The sequence below is a fragment of the Ornithorhynchus anatinus genome, chromosome X1 (assembly GCF_004115215.2).
Source record: "Ornithorhynchus anatinus isolate Pmale09 chromosome X1, mOrnAna1.pri.v4, whole genome shotgun sequence".
Taxonomy (NCBI): Eukaryota; Metazoa; Chordata; class Mammalia; order Monotremata; family Ornithorhynchidae; genus Ornithorhynchus; species Ornithorhynchus anatinus.
The window spans coordinates 86,247,838-86,264,093 of record NC_041749.1 but is presented as its reverse complement, the minus strand read 5'-3'; the positions used below and the strand labels follow the sequence as shown (position 1 = coordinate 86,264,093).

Here is a 16,256-nt window from a genome sequence, read left to right as displayed (position 1 = left end):
CCATCCGCTTCAGTGTGGTAAAGCCAGACCTGGGGATGGAACGTTCCAAGCAAGCCCAGATCTCCGATACCTGCTCAATGTTCGGCCCTTGACCCCCAAGTCCTCCTGAGTGTTGAAGATGTAGCTTATTCATTCATTCATTCATTCAATTGTATTTATTGAGCGCTTACTATGTGCAGAGCACTGTATTAAGCACTTGGAATGTACAAATCGGCAACAGATAGAGACAGTCCCTGCCCAGTGACAGGCTTACAGTCTAAATGAGGGAGACAGACAGACAAAAACAATAGCAATAAATAGAATCAAGGGGATGTGCATCTCATTAAAGCAATAGCAATAAATAGAATGAAGGGGATGTACATCTCATTAACAAAATAAATAGGGTAATAAAAATATATACAAATGAGTGGAGGAGCACAGTGCTGAGGGGAAGGGAAGGGAGAGGGGGAGGAGCAGAGGGAAGGTGGGGGAAAAGGGGCCTTAGCTGAGGGGAGGTGAAGGTGGGCGTAGAGAGGCAGCAGAGGGAGCAGAGGGAAAAGGGAAGCTCAGTCTGGGAAGGCCTCTTGGAAGAGGTGGGCTCTCAGTAGGGCTTTGAAGAGGGGAAGAGAGTTAGTTTGGCGGAGGTGAGGAGGGAGGGCATTCCAGGACCGCGGGAGGACGTGGCCCAGGGGTCGACGGCGGGACAGGCGAGAAGGGGGGACGGTGAGGAGATGGGCGGCAGAGGAGCGGAGCCTATGGGGTGGGCAGTAGAAAGAGATAAGGGAGGAGAGGTAGGAGAGGGCAAGGTGATGGAGAGCCTTGAAGCCTAGAGTGAGCAGTTTTTCTTTCGTGCAAAGGTTGATAGGCAACCAATGGAGGTTTTTAAGAAGGGGAGTGACATGCCCAGAGTGCTTCTGCAGGAAGATGATCTGGGCAGCGGAATGAAGAATAGACTGGAGCGGGGAGAGAGAGGAGGAAGGGAGATCAGAGAGAAGGCTGACACAGTAGTCTAGCTGGGATATAACGAGAGCCTGTATCAGTAAGATAGCCGTTTGGGTGGAGAGGAAAGGGCGGATCTTGGCGATATTATAAAGGTGAGACCGGCAGGTTTTGGTGACGGATTGGATGTGTGGGGTCAACGAGAGAGCCGAGTCAAAGATGACACCAAGGTTGTGGGCTTGAGAGACAGGAAGAATGGTCATACAATCCACAGTGATAGGGATGTCAGGAAGAGGACAGGGATTGGGAGGGAATATAAGGAGCTCAGTTTTGGACATGTTGAGTTTTAGGTGGCGGGCAGACATCCAGGTAGAGATGTCCTGGAGGCAGGAGGAGATACGAGCCTGAAGGGAGGGAGAGAGGACAGGGGCAGAGATGTAGATTTGTGTGTCTGCATAGAGATGATAGTTGAAGCCGTGAGAGCGAATGAGTTCACCAAGGGAGTGAGTGTAGATGGAGAACAGAAGAGGGCCAAGAACTGACCCTTGAGGAACCCCAACAGAGGAGGGGAGAGGGAGGAGGAGCCTGCAAAGGAGACCTAGAATGACCGGCCAGAGAGATAAGAGGAGAACCAGGAGAGGACGGAGTCCGTGAAGCCAAGGTGAGATAAGGTGTGGAGGAGAAGGGGATGGTCTACAGTGTCAAATGCAGCTGAGCGGTCAAGGAGGATTAGGATAGAGTAGGAGCCGTTGGATTTGGCAAGAAGGAGATCATGGGTGACCTTTGAGAGAGCAGTCTCGGTAGAGTGGAGGGGACGGAAGCCAGATTGGAGGGGGTCCAGGAGAGAATTGGAGTTAAGGAATTCTAGGCAGTGAGTGTAGATGACTCGTTGTAGGATCTTGGAAAGGAAGGGTAGTGGGGAGATAGGGCGATAACTGGAAGGGGAAGTGGGGTCGAGAGAGGGTTTTTTTTAGGATGGGGGAGACATGGGCATGTTTAAAGGCAGAGGGGAAGAAGCCATTGGAGAGTGAGCGGTTAAAAATAGAAGTTAAGGAGGGGAGGAGGGCAGGGGCGATGGTTTTTATAAGGTGGGCGGGAATGGGGTCCGAAGCACAGGTGGAGGGGGTGGTACTTGCGAGGAGGGAGGAGATCTCCCCTGAGGATACTGCAGGGAAAGATGAGAAAATAGGGGAGAGGGTTGCAGGGGGGGGGGGGGGGAGAAGGGGGAAGGGGGACTTTGGGGGGGAGCTCAGAACTGATTGTGTTAATTTTCGTGATGAAGTAAGTGGCCAAATGGTTGGGGGTGAGGGATGGGGGAGGGGCAGAAACAGGGGGCCTGGCTTATTTTATGGGTATCCTGAAATTTGGTCCCATGTGGAAGGGGCTGCAGGACCTCTGACCCAGTCAGCCAGCCAGCCAGCCAGTTAAGAACGCCAGTTCCAGAGCCCCACAGTCAGTTGGTGAATTTTAAGAAATGTCGACTTCTGTGCCGGTAGGCATGTCTTGGAGACTAGGAGACGATTGAGAAGAAGCCAACCAGGTGACCCCCAAGTTCTGTCCCTCTGACAGCCTGAGGCACGCTTGCCCCCTCCCCTCACCGACAGGAATCAAGAAGATACAGCAAGTCCTGGCCATCTATCTCTCCATGCAAGAGACTCCTCTAGGAGGGCTCCTGCCTTAAATAGCTGATGAGAGACAAGTCTCTGGTCTGGGGCTAACACCTGATTGGCCAGCCTCCAAGGACTGGTTCCTGGTCAGCAACACTGGGGGTAAATAGCACCCTTCGAGTGGGAGCAGGGACATCTGGCCTCTCTGCCGCCAAAGACTCCTGGCTTGGGGAGAGCATCCTGGCATCGGGGCAGGGAGTGAAGGTGCCATTTACAGATGAAACCCTCAAGAGGTTGTTCCTTCTGTGCTGGGATGACATAGGCTGGGGGCTGGGGCCCAGGGACCCCACGAAATGTTTCTCTTCTCAGTCAAAGGCCTCCATACCCCTGAGTGTATTATTGTTGCTAGTATTATTATTACATTGGTTAAGCACTTACTATGTGACGAGCACTGTTCTAATCACCAGGGTAGGTACCAGTTATCCAGGTCGGACACAGTCCCTGTCCCAATATGGGGCTCACAGTCTAAGTAGGATGGTGACCAGGTATCGCATCCCCATTTTACATATTATTCATTCATTCATTCAATAGTATTTATTGAGCGCTTACTATGTGCAGAGCACTGTACTAAGCGCTTTGAATGTACAAGTCGGCAACAGATAGAGACAGTCCCTGCCCTTTGACGGGCTTACAGTCTAATCGGGGGAGACAGGCAGACAAGAACAGTGGCAATAAATAGAGTCAAGGGGAAGAACATCTCATAAAAACAATGGCAAATAAATAGAATCAGGGTGATGTACATCTCATTAAACAAAATAAACAAAATAAATAGGGTGATGAAGATATATACAGTTGAGCGGACGAGTACAGTGCTGAGGGGGGGATGGGGGAGGGCGAGGAGTAGAGGGAAAGGGGGGAGAAGAGGGTTTAGCTGCGGAGAGGTGAAGGGGGGGTAGAGGGAGCAGAGGGGAAAAGGGGGGAGCTCAGTCTGGGAAGGCCTCTCGGAGGAGGTGAGCTTTAAGTAGGGATTTGAAGAGGCGAAGAGAATTAGATTGACAGAGGTGAGGAGGGAGGGCATTCCAGGACCGCGGGAGAACGTGGCCCAGGGGTCAACGGCGGGATAGGCGAGACCGAGGGATGGTGAGGAGGTGGGCGGCAGAGGAGCGGAGCGTGCGGGGTGGGCAGTAGAAAGAGAGAAGGGAGGAGAGGTAGGAAAGGGCAAGGTGATGGAGAGCCTTGAAGCCTAGAGTGAGGAGTTTTTGTTTGGAGCAGAGGTTGATAGGCAGCCACTGGAGGTGTTTAAGAAGGGGAGTGACATGCCCAGAACGTTTCTGCAGGAAGATGAGCCAGGCAGCGGAGTGAAGAATAGACTGGAGCGGGGAGAGAGAGGAGGAAGGGAGATCAGAGAGAAGGCTGACACAGTAGTCTAGCCGGGATATAACGAGAGCCCGTAGTAGTAAGGTAGCCGTTTGGGTGGAGAGGAAAGGGTGGATCTTGGTGATATTGTAAAGGTGAGACCGGCAGGTCTTGGTAACGGATCGGATGTGTGGGTTGAACGAGTGTCAAAGGTGACACCGAGGTTGCGGGCCTGAGAGACGGGAAGGATGGTCGTACCGTCCACGGTGATAGGGAAGTCTGGGAGAGGACTGGGCTTGGGAGGGAAGATGAGGAGCTCAGTCTTGCTCATGTTGAGGTTTAGGTGGAGGGCAGACATCCAGGTGGAAACGTCCTGGAGTCAAGAGGAGATGCGAGCCTGAAGGGAGGGGGATAGGACAGGGGCAGAGATGTAGATCTGCGTGTCATCTGCGTAGAGATGATAGTCAAAGCCGTGAGAGCGAATGAGTTCACCAAGGGAGTGAGTGTAAATGGAGAACAGAAGAGGGCCAAGAACTGACCCCTGAGGAACTCCAACAATTAAAGGATGGGAGGGGCAGGAGGCGCCTGCGAAGGAGACGGAGAATGACCGGCCAGAGAGATAAGAGGAGAACCAGGAGAGTCGGCGAAGCCAAGGTGAGATAAGGTGTGGAGGAGGAGGGGATGGTCGACAGTGTCAAAGGCAGCTGAAAGGTCAAGGAGGATTAGAATGGAATAGGAGCCACCCAGAGAAGTGAAGTGACTTGCCCAAAGCCAAACAGCAGGCACGTGGCAGAGCTGGGATTAGGAAACAGGTCCTCTGACGCTCAGCCTCGGGGTCTTTCCCCTAGGCCACGCTGTTCCCCATCTCACCTTTCCCCTTTGATCCTGGAGCTCAGAGACCAAGTCCTCCAAGTTTGTATGGGAGCAAGTCCCACCCTAGAGATGATCCTAAATTCCAATCCTGCTTTAAATTGCTGAGCATCAGAAAGGGGCCTAAAGAAGCAGAAGTAGCATGAGAATCAGCAGGGCTTAGTGGAAAGAGCCCAAGCTTGAGAGTCAGAGGACGAGGGTTCTAATTCTGGCTCTGCCACTTGTCTGCTGTGTGACCTTAGGCAAGCCACTTCACTTCTCTGGGCCTCAGTTACCTCATCTGTAAAACGGGGATGAAGACTGTGAGCCCTACATGGGACAACCTGATTACCTTGTATCTACCCAAGTGCTTAGAACAGTGCTTGGCACATAGTAAGTGCTTAACAAATAGCATAATTATTATTATTAACCTGAAGGCACCAGAGCAGTGAGCAGCTCAGAAATGGATGGGGACCTGAGAAGGCAAGGCCCTCAAGAGGCTGGAGATTCAAAGTTCATTCATTCAATCGTATTTATTGAGCGCTTACTGTGTGGAGAGGACTGTACTAAGCGTTTGGGAGAGTACAAAATAATAAACAGACACATTCCCTTCCCACAATGGACTTACAGGCTAGAGGGAGAGACAGACATTAATATAAATAAAGAAATTACAGATATGTAAATAAGAACTGTGGGGCTGGTAGGGGGGATGAATAAAGGGAGTAAGTCAGGGCGATGCAGAAGGGAGTAGGAGAAGAGAAAAAGAAGGCTTAGTCAGGGAAGGCCTCTTGGAGGACATGTGCCTTTAATAAGGCTTTGAAGCAGGGGAGAGTCTGTTGGATTTGAGGAGGAAGGGTGTTCCGGGCCAGCGGCGAGATAGACCAGATCAAGGTACAGTAAGAAGGTTAGCATTAGAGGAACAAAGTGTGCAGGTTGGGTTGTAGTGGGAGACTAGCATGGTGAAGTAGGAGGGGGCAAGGGGATTGAGTGGTTTAAAGCTAATGTTGAGGAGTTTTTGTTTGATGCGGAAGTAGATGGGCTGCCACTGGAGGTTCTTGAGGAGTGTTTTTGTAGAAAAATGATCTGGGCAGCAGAGTGAAGTGTGGACTGGAGTTTGGAGAGACAGGAGGCTTGGAGGTCAGCAAGGAAGCTGATGCAGTAATCAAGGGGGGAGAAGATGAGTGATTGTATTAACATGGTAGCAGTTTGGAGGAGAGGAAAGGGTGGATTTTAGCGATATTGTGAAGGTGGAACCTGAGCCAAGGAAACTGGAAGCAGAAATGAGCCGTGTGTGTATAATCATAAAAATAACGGTATTTGTTAAGTGCTTACTATGTGCGAGCACTGTTCCAAGCACTGGGGTAGATACAAGGTAATCAGGTTGGGCACCCTGTCCCATAGGGGACTCATAGTCTTAATCCCCATTTTACAAATGAGGTAACTGAGGCACAGAGAAATGAAATGACTTGCCCGAGGTCATACAGCAGACAAGTGGCAGAGGGGGATAAGAACCCACATGCTCTGAATCCCAGGCCCGTGTTCTTTCCACTAGGCCATGCTGCTTCTATGTGTGTATGGAGCTGCATGGATGTAGGAGGGAACAGTCTTGAGCAGTGACCATATACTTCTACTTGGGCCACCAGCTACCCAGGATTGTAGAAGAGCAGCTACAGAGCAAGCTGGAGTGGGGTCGGGGTGGGATCAAGTGGGAATGGAAGCCCTCTGCCTTGGATTTATGGGAGCTGCCCAGCGAGGAATATCCAGCTCTGGTCCCACTAGAGATGAAGCTGGGCCCAGGACTCACCACCCACTTACTCCCACATGGTCCAGAAGCAGGGTTTAACATGTGCTAGGGGTTGCTGGGGCACAGAGCCCCCAGACCTGTCCTAGAGCCCCAGGCCTGGGGGGGCAAATTCTCATACAAAAGGAACAGAGCAATCCCAATCTGCCCTCTCCTAATTATTCAAAGGTCCATATTCACTTCCCATGACTCAACCTCTCTCTAGCTGCTGCAACTGCTCCAGAAAATGGAGTTTTCTCCCTTCAGATCTCCCCGTCTCCATTCCTCCAGGCTTGAAAGGTTATTCAGGACAGAGAGTGGAGGAGATGTAAGTATCCAGCAGCTAGATGACCCCTCTCCCAGGACAAATTAAGCACAGTTCAGGCCCACTGTCTCCCTTTCCTTTCTAGATAGGTACCCCGCCAACCTGCATGGGGCCTCCAACCCATCTATGCCTGCTGGGCCCAGAACCCATGTATCCCAGTGGCCAAAGGAGTAGGGTCCCTGAAACTTGTGACCCAGTTCCAGGTGCCCTTCCACAGTGTCTGGGAGTGCACCAGCTTGAATCAATCAATGGTATTTATTGGGTGCTTGCCGTGTGCAGAGCACTGTACTGAACACTTGGGAGAGTACAATAGAACCAAGCTGGTAGACACGTTCCCTGCCTACAAGGAACTGACAGTCTGGGACTCCCTCTGGAACCATGACTAAATAGAGAAGCAGCATGGCCTAGTGGAAAGAGCCTAAGACTCAGCAGACCTAATTATTAATAACACTGGCATTTGTTCAGCAATTACTATGTGCCAAGCACTGTACCAAGTGCTGGGATAGATACAAGAAACCTGCATTCTAATCCTGGCTCCACCACTTGCCTGCTGTGTGACCTGGGAGAGGTCACTTGACTTCTCTGTGCCCATCTCCTCAACTATAAATGGGGATTCAATAGCGGTTCTCCCTCCTTAGACTGTGAGCCCCTTGTGGGACAGAGACCATGCCTCATCTGATTGTACTGTTCCTACACCCAGCCCTTAGCATAGTACTAGGCACATAGTAAGCCATTAACAAATTACTATTATTGTCATCCTTTGCACATTACAGATTGGCTCAATTTGGCTCCTGGAACGCGACCTCCCAATCCTACAGTTATTCTCCCAAGGAGTGAACCAAAATCCTCAGGCAAATCCTGACAGCGTCCTTCCTCGCTCTACCCCACTAACCAATAAAATGAAGGGAGAGAGACAGAGAGATTTGGACAGAGGATCAACAGCACCCCTCGGGCCCAGTAAAGGCCTCTGTCCCCATATCTGGGTCTTGCTGTATTCATTTCCATGCAGACACACTCTTCCCGTGCCCAGGAATAAATAGGCCCTAACAGGCTTTCCTCAGGTTGTCGGTCCTCTCCTCCTCCCCCATCCCTGGCAGAGAGGGTTAATTTGTACCAAAAAGAAAAAGCACCACGAGTCACGAACCACTGGAAAATGTGTGCTTTATTGCTTTGACCATATCTTATTCTATTGCATGTAGTGTGGTTGATGGCCTATTTGCAAGGTAAGACCTGCATCTAGACATTAGAGAGCCTCAATCTCCGAGTCAAAATATGTCCGAGACGATGTAATCCGTGTGGTTGCCGTCAATCAGTCCGGCCCCGTTGTTGTGAACAAACCAGCAGGGGACTTCGCTGCCGTGCCGGGGGTCCTTCCTGTAGTCCTTCTGCCAGCCCCTGAAAGACAAATTGCCAAGTGCTTGGTGCTGGCAGGGACGAGAGGAGGTGAGTGGCGCTGCTCAAGCCTCCAGCGCTAGAATCGATTCCTCTGCACAGGATCTCCATCCCCAAGACCCACGACCAAGGCAAATCCAGGGTTCCTGATGGGAGGTGCCATCAGAATCCTCAGATCTGACACATGCAACAGTGGGGCACCCGTCAGACGCCAAGGTGAGATCGAAGGGGATATAGGCACTTGTTAGAAATATTCTCCTGGAATCCCAGAACTTGAATCTCCTGCTAAATCCAGCCATTTTCCTACACAACATCTCCTGGATCTGCCCCTTTCTCTGCACCAAAACAGCTACCACCTGGTACAGGCTCTGGTCATACTTTCCTGCTTCGTGACCTTGGGCAAGTCATCTAACTTCCCTGTGCCTCGGTATCCTCATATAAGAAATGGGGAGAAGACACTGTCTCTCCTTCTCTCTTTGAATGTGAGATTTACATGGGACAGGAATTGTGTTTAAGCTGCAGTTACTCCTGGAAGGACCTCCAGAGGTCAAATGGTTCAGCCCCTTGTTTGCAGGTGAACCCTGAAGCCACCCAGGACAGATGAGCAACTGTTCCTTTCACCAGGGATGGACTCTCGCTGGAACGCTAGCGGCCCCCGCCACCCTGGAAGTAAGCGGACTTAGAGTGAGGAGGGAATTGAGGAGATAACAGATGGCCAGGGCTAGGGGCGAGACTACTGCCCTCTTGGAACACCCATTTCCTGGACTTTGTCTTACATCGGAGCTGAGTTCCAGCCGGTTCTAGCTTACTCCCAGAACTCCCACGAGAAGCAGCGTGGCTCAGTGGAAAGAGCACGGGCTTTGGAGTCAGAGGTCATGAGTTCAAATCCCAGCTCTGCCACTTGTCAGCTGTGTGACTGTGGGCAAGTCACTTAACTTCTCTGTGCCTCAGTTACCTCATCTGGAAAATGGGGATTAAGACTGTGAGCCCCACATGGGACATCCTGATTCCCCTGTGTCTACCCCAGCGCTTAGAACAGTGCTCGGCACATAGTAAGTGCTTAACAAATACTAAGTGCTTAACAAATACCAACATTATTATTATTATTATTATTATTAACTGCTCTTCAACCTCCAACAGTTGCTTGTTCCAGAGGCCAGAGAGGTATCTTCTCTGGTAGAGATTCTTGGTGTGACACCATTTCCTGGGGACTCAGAGAGAGTTCCCAGAGATGGCTTCACCAAGAAGCTCCCAAAGCACAGAAATCTGCCCTAGGAGTGAAGGCCTTCTGAGCTGCCGGCTCTCTCTTCTCTTTTGGTCCACTCTGACCCCGATGTTTTCGGAGGAGCCGACTTACCTGGTGACTGTCAGCTTGTGGTTTTTCACCATCATCGTGGCATCTGGTTTGGAGGGGTCAGACCCAGGCCGGACATCGAATACTTCAAAATCAATCGGGTGGAAAAACTGCCCTAAAAGTGAGGAAATGCACCTTGGGAGCAGCTCTCAATGCCCACATTATCCCCGGTCCGAGAGAATCCCCCTCTTAAAACCTGACATTCCCTCCTGGCACCTAGAGGAGTGGCTGGAATTCATGTGTCATCCAGAAGGGGGATAGGGGACCTCTTGGAACAGGAAGAGAAAGAGCAGCTGTAAATGTCCTGGGAGCTTCAGGGCCCAAGACGTTAAAGAAATAAAAAAAGTCACGTGGTCGACTCAGAGGGGCCAACTCTAGACAGCATAAGCAACCAGAATGAACTCTTACCCAACAGCCCATGGGTTTGTTCAGACATCCTGTGACTGTCCACTGTATACAGTCCAAGAAAATCATGATGGTAAGGAAGGTTCTTCCACACTTGGTGTAAAACAATGACAAAGCTGACCCCGTCTCCTATGGACACCACCATGTTTTTCTTCCTGTTGATTTGCAGACTAAGCCTGAAAAACAGAAGGGAAATGGAAAACATTTCCAGAGAAACAGCATGGCCTAGTGGATAGACCATGGGCCTGGGAGTCAGAGAACCTGTGTTCTAATTCCAGCTCCGCCACTTGTCTGCTGTGTTACCTTGGGCAAGTCATTTAACTTGTCTGTGCCTCTGTTACCTTGTCGGTAAAATGGGGATTAAGACTGTGAGCCCCATCTGGGACAGGGACTGTGTCCAACCTGATTAGCTTATATCGAGTGCTTAATACAGTGCTTGGCACAGAAACTCTTAACAAATGCTATGAAAAAAAAAAACCTCTAGAATTTCCAAACTTACAGTGCGGTTGGAACAATGGGACACATCACCGTTGACCTGATGACTTCCAAGCACAGAAACGTACAAAATGGCTTTCCAGAAATACTCGCTGAAGCGCTTAAGGAAGATGCCAATGTGAACAGTGGCTTGGGTAGACATATTTCTGGGTCCCAGCACGTTTGCCTTTACTCTCTCCCCTTTGTTGATGTTACAGATCGACAGCCCGGGGGGTCAATCTTTGGGGGTGCCCGGTGAGGTGGGGACCATCAGTCCCGCCTCGGCCTTTTCAGCCACACTCTCACCTGTAGGTGACCTACTCCATCAGTGGGGTCATCTTGGACTATGATGGACCACCAATTCACTCACCAACCCATTCACTCAGCTATCGGCCCACGTGAAACCATGATTAAAGTCATATGGCCTACAGCAAGGACCTCATTCAAACGAGGGGAAGACGAGAGACAAGCGAGGCTCAGTGAGAGATGTTTCCAGGTCAGCTTCCATATAATCAGCTTGTGAAAGCTATTTCTTCCACAGAAAACTCAGAACGGCCAGGAAGCTTTTGGTCAGGGCCTTGGATGGCCTAATCAATCAATTGGTGATATCTAAGAGTACTTAACTGTGTGCAGAGCATTGTAATAATAATGTTGGTATTTGTTAAGCGCTTACTATGTGCCGAGCACTGTTCTAAGTGCTGGGGTAGACATAGGGGAATCAGGTTGTCCCACATGGGGCTCACAGTCTTAACCCCCATTTTACAGATGAGGGAACTGAGGCACCGAGAAGTTAAGTGACTTGCCCACAGTCACACAGCCGACAAGTGGCAGAGCTGGGATTCGAACTCATGAGCCCTAACTCCAAAGCCCGTGCTCTTTCCACTGAGCCACGCTACTAAGCACTTGGGAGAGTACAATATTACAGAGTTGTTAGTCACATTCTCTGCCCATAATGTAGTTTCTGGGCAGCCTTTGGGTCGAACTTGCAGGCAACAGAAACCCCACAAGCAAAGTTAAAAGTAGCTTCTCACTCAGACTCTTCTAGGGTTCCCCCTTTCCTAGCCCCTTGGGCCTTTCCCCTGCTGTGTGTGTCTGAGGCCAGGGTTAGAGGTGGCATCGCCACTCTGCGGGCAAAGAGAAGAACAAGGTTGTCATGGAAGAGTTGAATGGGCTACTCTGGCTGTGGGATGGAGCGGGGTTGTGAGTGTGGAAAGGGGTCGTGGGTGTGTATTACTAAGACCGTTCTGGGGCTAAAACAAGTGTTGGGAATCACGTGAACATATATGTGTCTATCGGATCATCTCTGGATATAACCAGGATGTGGGGTGGGTTTACAACCTCTGGTTCTATTGCGATTTCACTGGAAAGGACTTGCTCTATTTGCCGATGAAAGTTTCTTGCTAAGAAAGAGCCAGTAAGGAGACAGTTACCCTTCCTGTTTCACCATGACCGTATCCATCCAGGTGAAGTTGGTCTTGTCTAGGCCTTTCCAGAGCATGATTTTCTGAGTTGTCACTTCTATCTTCAAATCTGCTCTTGTATTGACAATCCCAAGTCTTCCAAAATAAGTCTTCTGGTTCTTCACATTGACTTTCTTCTCTCCAATAATCTGCCCATTGACGGAGATGCCTACCAAAGGGTACAAAACAGTAGTGACAGATCCCACCCTGTGCCCAGACCACGTTCTAAGAATTTTGACCCTCAATCCTGGCAGACCTGACGGGGGTGAGTCTCATCAGTCCAAAGACCAAAGACTCCTCTCTGCATCCTGCCTGCTGCTTCCCCCAGGGTCTCCTCTCACATCACCAGAAATGCCGAGTTTCTACACATCCATCTACCTCTGAGAAGGAGGTGTCCCCCTCCATTGGGGCCAGGGGTCAGACCTCACCTGTGCTTGGGTCCCTGATGAGGTTTAACACCACACCTGGCTCTTCATTGATGTTGAAACAAAGGGTGTCTTGTTTCTCGGGCACTCGTATGATGAAGTGCGGGTCTCCGTCAACTGCAAACACATTATGGTCTCCCATGAGCTACCTCAGAGAAGCCAGGCTCCAGAGAGTGGGGTGTGTGTGGTCGGGGGTGAGGGTCAATGAAACAAAGAGAGACCAGTGAATCAACCAAGACCCCATTGCTGGGAATTGGGTGGTCGGGGAAGGCTGCAATGAGGGGGTTGGCTTTGGTGGTCATGTTCAATATTGGTGGTGGAGATTTGTCTTGGGAGAAGAGTTGCTACAGCCACAATCAGTGAAAGAAAAAGACCCAGTGTCCCAGGATGAGGGATGAGGGATGAGGGATGAAGATGAGGGGACAGTGTCCCCTGTCTCTCTTTAAGAGATCACTGAGAGGGGAACATATTTTTCCGGGGCTAATTAGCTGGTGGTGATGATGATGACAGTAGTTCTGTGACATTTCTTTTCTCTGGTAATTTCCTGTCCACAGAAGACCGACGCCTATCACTTGGGCAGAACCCAAATGGAACCTACCATAGTAATATGGTGTTGATGGAGGTTGGTAATTATAGTGGGTAGCATCTGCGTAGAAATAAGAAAATTCACACAGTTAAGCAAAGTGGATTCAAGGCAGCTAGTGCATAATGCACCTAGAGGAAAGGACAAGTGAAATGTGATAAGTTGTGATAAGATGAATGTCCCACTGGCATGATATTGTTCAATGGATTTCACTTGCGTATTCACCTGTGGCAGGCTGTTGCTTCACCTCCAATTCATAATCTTTTTCAAGCCATTCAACAGGGCCCAGATGAACCAAGCCCCAGCCCCCTGCTGTTACCATGGTAACTTCCCAACTCCCATTTGTTTCCCAGGCCCCTATTCCCTGCCTGAGGATGGTGAGAGCTGGAGGGAGGCCCAGTGCTGGAAGTAGGACAGAAACGACCAGTACTCAGCTCTGATAAAGGAAAACAATTCTGGAATGCCAATCCAATATGTTAATTATTTTATCATGCCTGGGGGGGGTGTTTGTGTGTGTGTGTGTGTGTGTGTGTGTGTGTGTGTGCGTGTTGGGCGAGGAGGGGGTGAAGCTGTTTCTGTGCCTCTCTCTCTTGGTTGCAGGCAACTAGAGACAGAAGTCAGAAGGAGCTGGGGTTGGAGGCAGAGCCTAGGTGAGATTCCACTCCTTGCCTGGTGTTGGCAGGTGTAGTCCTCGGACTGGCCCTGCCAGGGTCCTTCTCTTGGCACTGGGCTAACCCTGTGCCCCTCCTTCTCCTCTTTCCCCTTCCTCCACAATGCTGCCATCTTAGCGATTGCATTCTGCTTCAGAAGTGTTTTTGACTTTCATCCCTGGGGATGCCCCACTGCCTTAGAGAACAAAGCTTTTGTGGGAAACAAAAATGGGGGTGGGGGTTATACCCCCTCCTCTGAGGTCAGGCAAAGATGTATGGCCCAGACCCCTGTTTCCTACTCTGCAGGAGTGGTCCCAGGAGCCCCTCCCCTCCTCCAACTCTCTGCCTCCTCCATCTTCCTTGCTTTCCATTGTTTTGGGCTCCTTGAATGCCACAACTCCAACGTATCCGGCCAGAGGACTCTTCTCAGCCTCTGATCGCCTTCTTCCTGAAACCCAGACACACTCGGGCCCCACACTTTTAGGGCTCTTGAACTTCAGGGGAAAAAAATTGCCAGTCCCTGTCCCCGTCCCCAGAGATGAGGCCATGTTACTTACAGCTGGAAGTGATGGGCTCTGGTTTGTCTGTGAAAAAACAAAATAGCATCGAGTTGGCCCAGGAAACAATGTGTAGTGGTCTCTTGATCTCCAACCCAAAGGAGGGACAAGATACAGCTTGCTGGACCAAAGGGGCCCTTTCTGAGGGAGGGAGAGCCCTGTGCCCCAGCCTGTGAGTGGAGGGAAAGCACCTTCCCCTTCCCACCACTACCCACCAGGTCCCCACCACCACCAAGTCGACCCTGAGGTATTCAGCACAGGTCTGGGCTGCCCTGAGGTGCCAGGGAAATAAGTATGTTCATTCATTCATTCAATAATATTTATTGAATGCTTACTATATGCAGAGCACTGTACTAAGCACTTGGAATGTAGAAATCGGTGACAGATAGAGACAGTCCCTGCCCTTTGACGGGCTTACAGTCTAATCGGGGGAGACGGACAGACAAGAACAATAGAAATAAATAGAATCAAGGGGATGAACATCTCATTAAAACAATAGCAAATAAATGTATGTGCACCTGGTTTATCATATTCTGTCAGAAAAAGTTAGCTGGACGGGGGAGAACACCGCTGACAATGTATGCCCTGAGGGTTCCTGGGAGTCAGAGGACTTGGGTTTTAATCCCAACTTGGCCACTTGTCTTGGATAAGTCACTTCACTTCTCTTCACTTCTCTGTGCCTCAGTTCCCTCAGCTGCCAAATGGAGATTCAATGCCTGCTCTCCCTCTTAGACTGTGAGCCCTATGTGAGATCTGATTATCTCATATCTGCTCCAGCTCTTAGTCTAATATTTGATAAATAGTAGGCACTTAATAAATACTATTATTATTTTTAGTATTACAATTATTATTATTATATTATAAGAATCCTGACTCTGCAACTTGCCTGCTGTGTGACCCTGGGCAAATCACTTCACTTCTCTGTGTCTCAGTTTCCTCAACTGTAAAATGGGGATTCAATACTTGTTCCCCCTACCTCTTAGACTGTGAGCCCTATGTGGGACAGGGACTATGTTCAACCAGATTAGCTTGTATCTACTCCAGCACTTAGCACAATTCTTGGCACATAGTAAGCACTTATTAAATACCATAAAACAAACAAAGAAACCAAAAACGGTGGCTTTGGATGGGGGGTAGGGGGATAAGATAGGAGCCATGGAAGACCCTGGGGAACTGAGGGTGGGCATAGTTCAGTGTAGACTGTGTCAATGCCTGGAGGGCTAACACTGGCTTTTAAGATCTAGAAAAGAGAGAAGCAAAGCCTGAAAAGACTCCCCCTCAAGACTGTAAGCTCCTTGTGGGCAGGTAACATGTCCACCAACTGTTTTATTGTACTTTTGCAAGCACTTGGTATCATGCTCTGCATACAGTAAGTGCTAAATCAACACCATTGGTTGATTGATTGGTTGAGTGATTGAAAAGTAAAAGGCCCAAGTGTGTCAGCAGCAGCTACCCTGATTCCCATTTCGCCTACACTGGAAATTTACTGTTTGTTTTTCAGAAATAGATGAGGAATAAGTACAAAAGAGGCATTAAGCCCACTCACTGGTAGAAAACCCGAAGAAAATAGTCACACAAACAGATCAGGAGCCTCTCTGAACTGGAGTATCAGAATGTTTTGCCTAGAAGATCTTCAGCAGTTACCAGGTCCCCAACCCCCTGCCTTCACTGGAAGGGGGATTGGGGTGGGGCCTACCTTAACCACCGGGTAATTTTCTACTGTGCTTGTACCTCCTTCTTGACACTCCATCTTGGAATTGTGGGAGTTTTTGGTTTTTTTGCTTAGACCTTCAGAGTACTACCTTGCATTTACCCCGACTGAACAGCCTCCTGTTTGTGGTGGATCATTTCTCCAATCTGTCAAGATTGCTCTGGAGTCTCTTCCCATTCTCCCAAGGTGAGCAACCCATCCTAAGCTAATGACACTTGTAAAGCTAATGAGCACATTTTCTCCACGGGGAAGGCTACTCTGAAGTCTTAGGGAAATACATCAACAAAAGTTCAGGCCAATATTTAATAATTATGGTATTTGTTAAGCACTTACTATGTGTCAAGCACTGTTCTAAACACTGGGGTAAATACAAGGTAATCAGGTCGGACACTGTCCCTGTCCCACATGGG

General features: G+C 49.7%; 1 protein-coding gene across 1 annotated transcript in view; it reads right to left on the bottom strand.

The window, feature by feature from the left end:
• Positions 1 to 7,979: 7,979 nt before the first annotated feature.
• LOC100080322 (inter-alpha-trypsin inhibitor heavy chain H3-like) overlaps positions 7,980 to 16,256 on the bottom strand; it is a 38,977-nt gene continuing 30,700 nt past the window's right edge. Inside the window, exons 15-21 of the mRNA XM_029050680.2 lie at positions 14,136 to 14,162; positions 12,944 to 12,991; positions 12,349 to 12,462; positions 11,891 to 12,089; positions 9,990 to 10,162; positions 9,585 to 9,696; positions 7,980 to 8,230 (exon numbers count right to left, since the gene is read on the bottom strand). Coding sequence (XP_028906513.1) covers positions 8,101 to 8,230; positions 9,585 to 9,696; positions 9,990 to 10,162; positions 11,891 to 12,089; positions 12,349 to 12,462; positions 12,944 to 12,991; positions 14,136 to 14,162 — 803 coding nt within the window. The 3' untranslated portion in view covers positions 7,980 to 8,100. The remainder of the gene's footprint in view (positions 8,231 to 9,584; positions 9,697 to 9,989; positions 10,163 to 11,890; positions 12,090 to 12,348; positions 12,463 to 12,943; positions 12,992 to 14,135; positions 14,163 to 16,256) is intronic.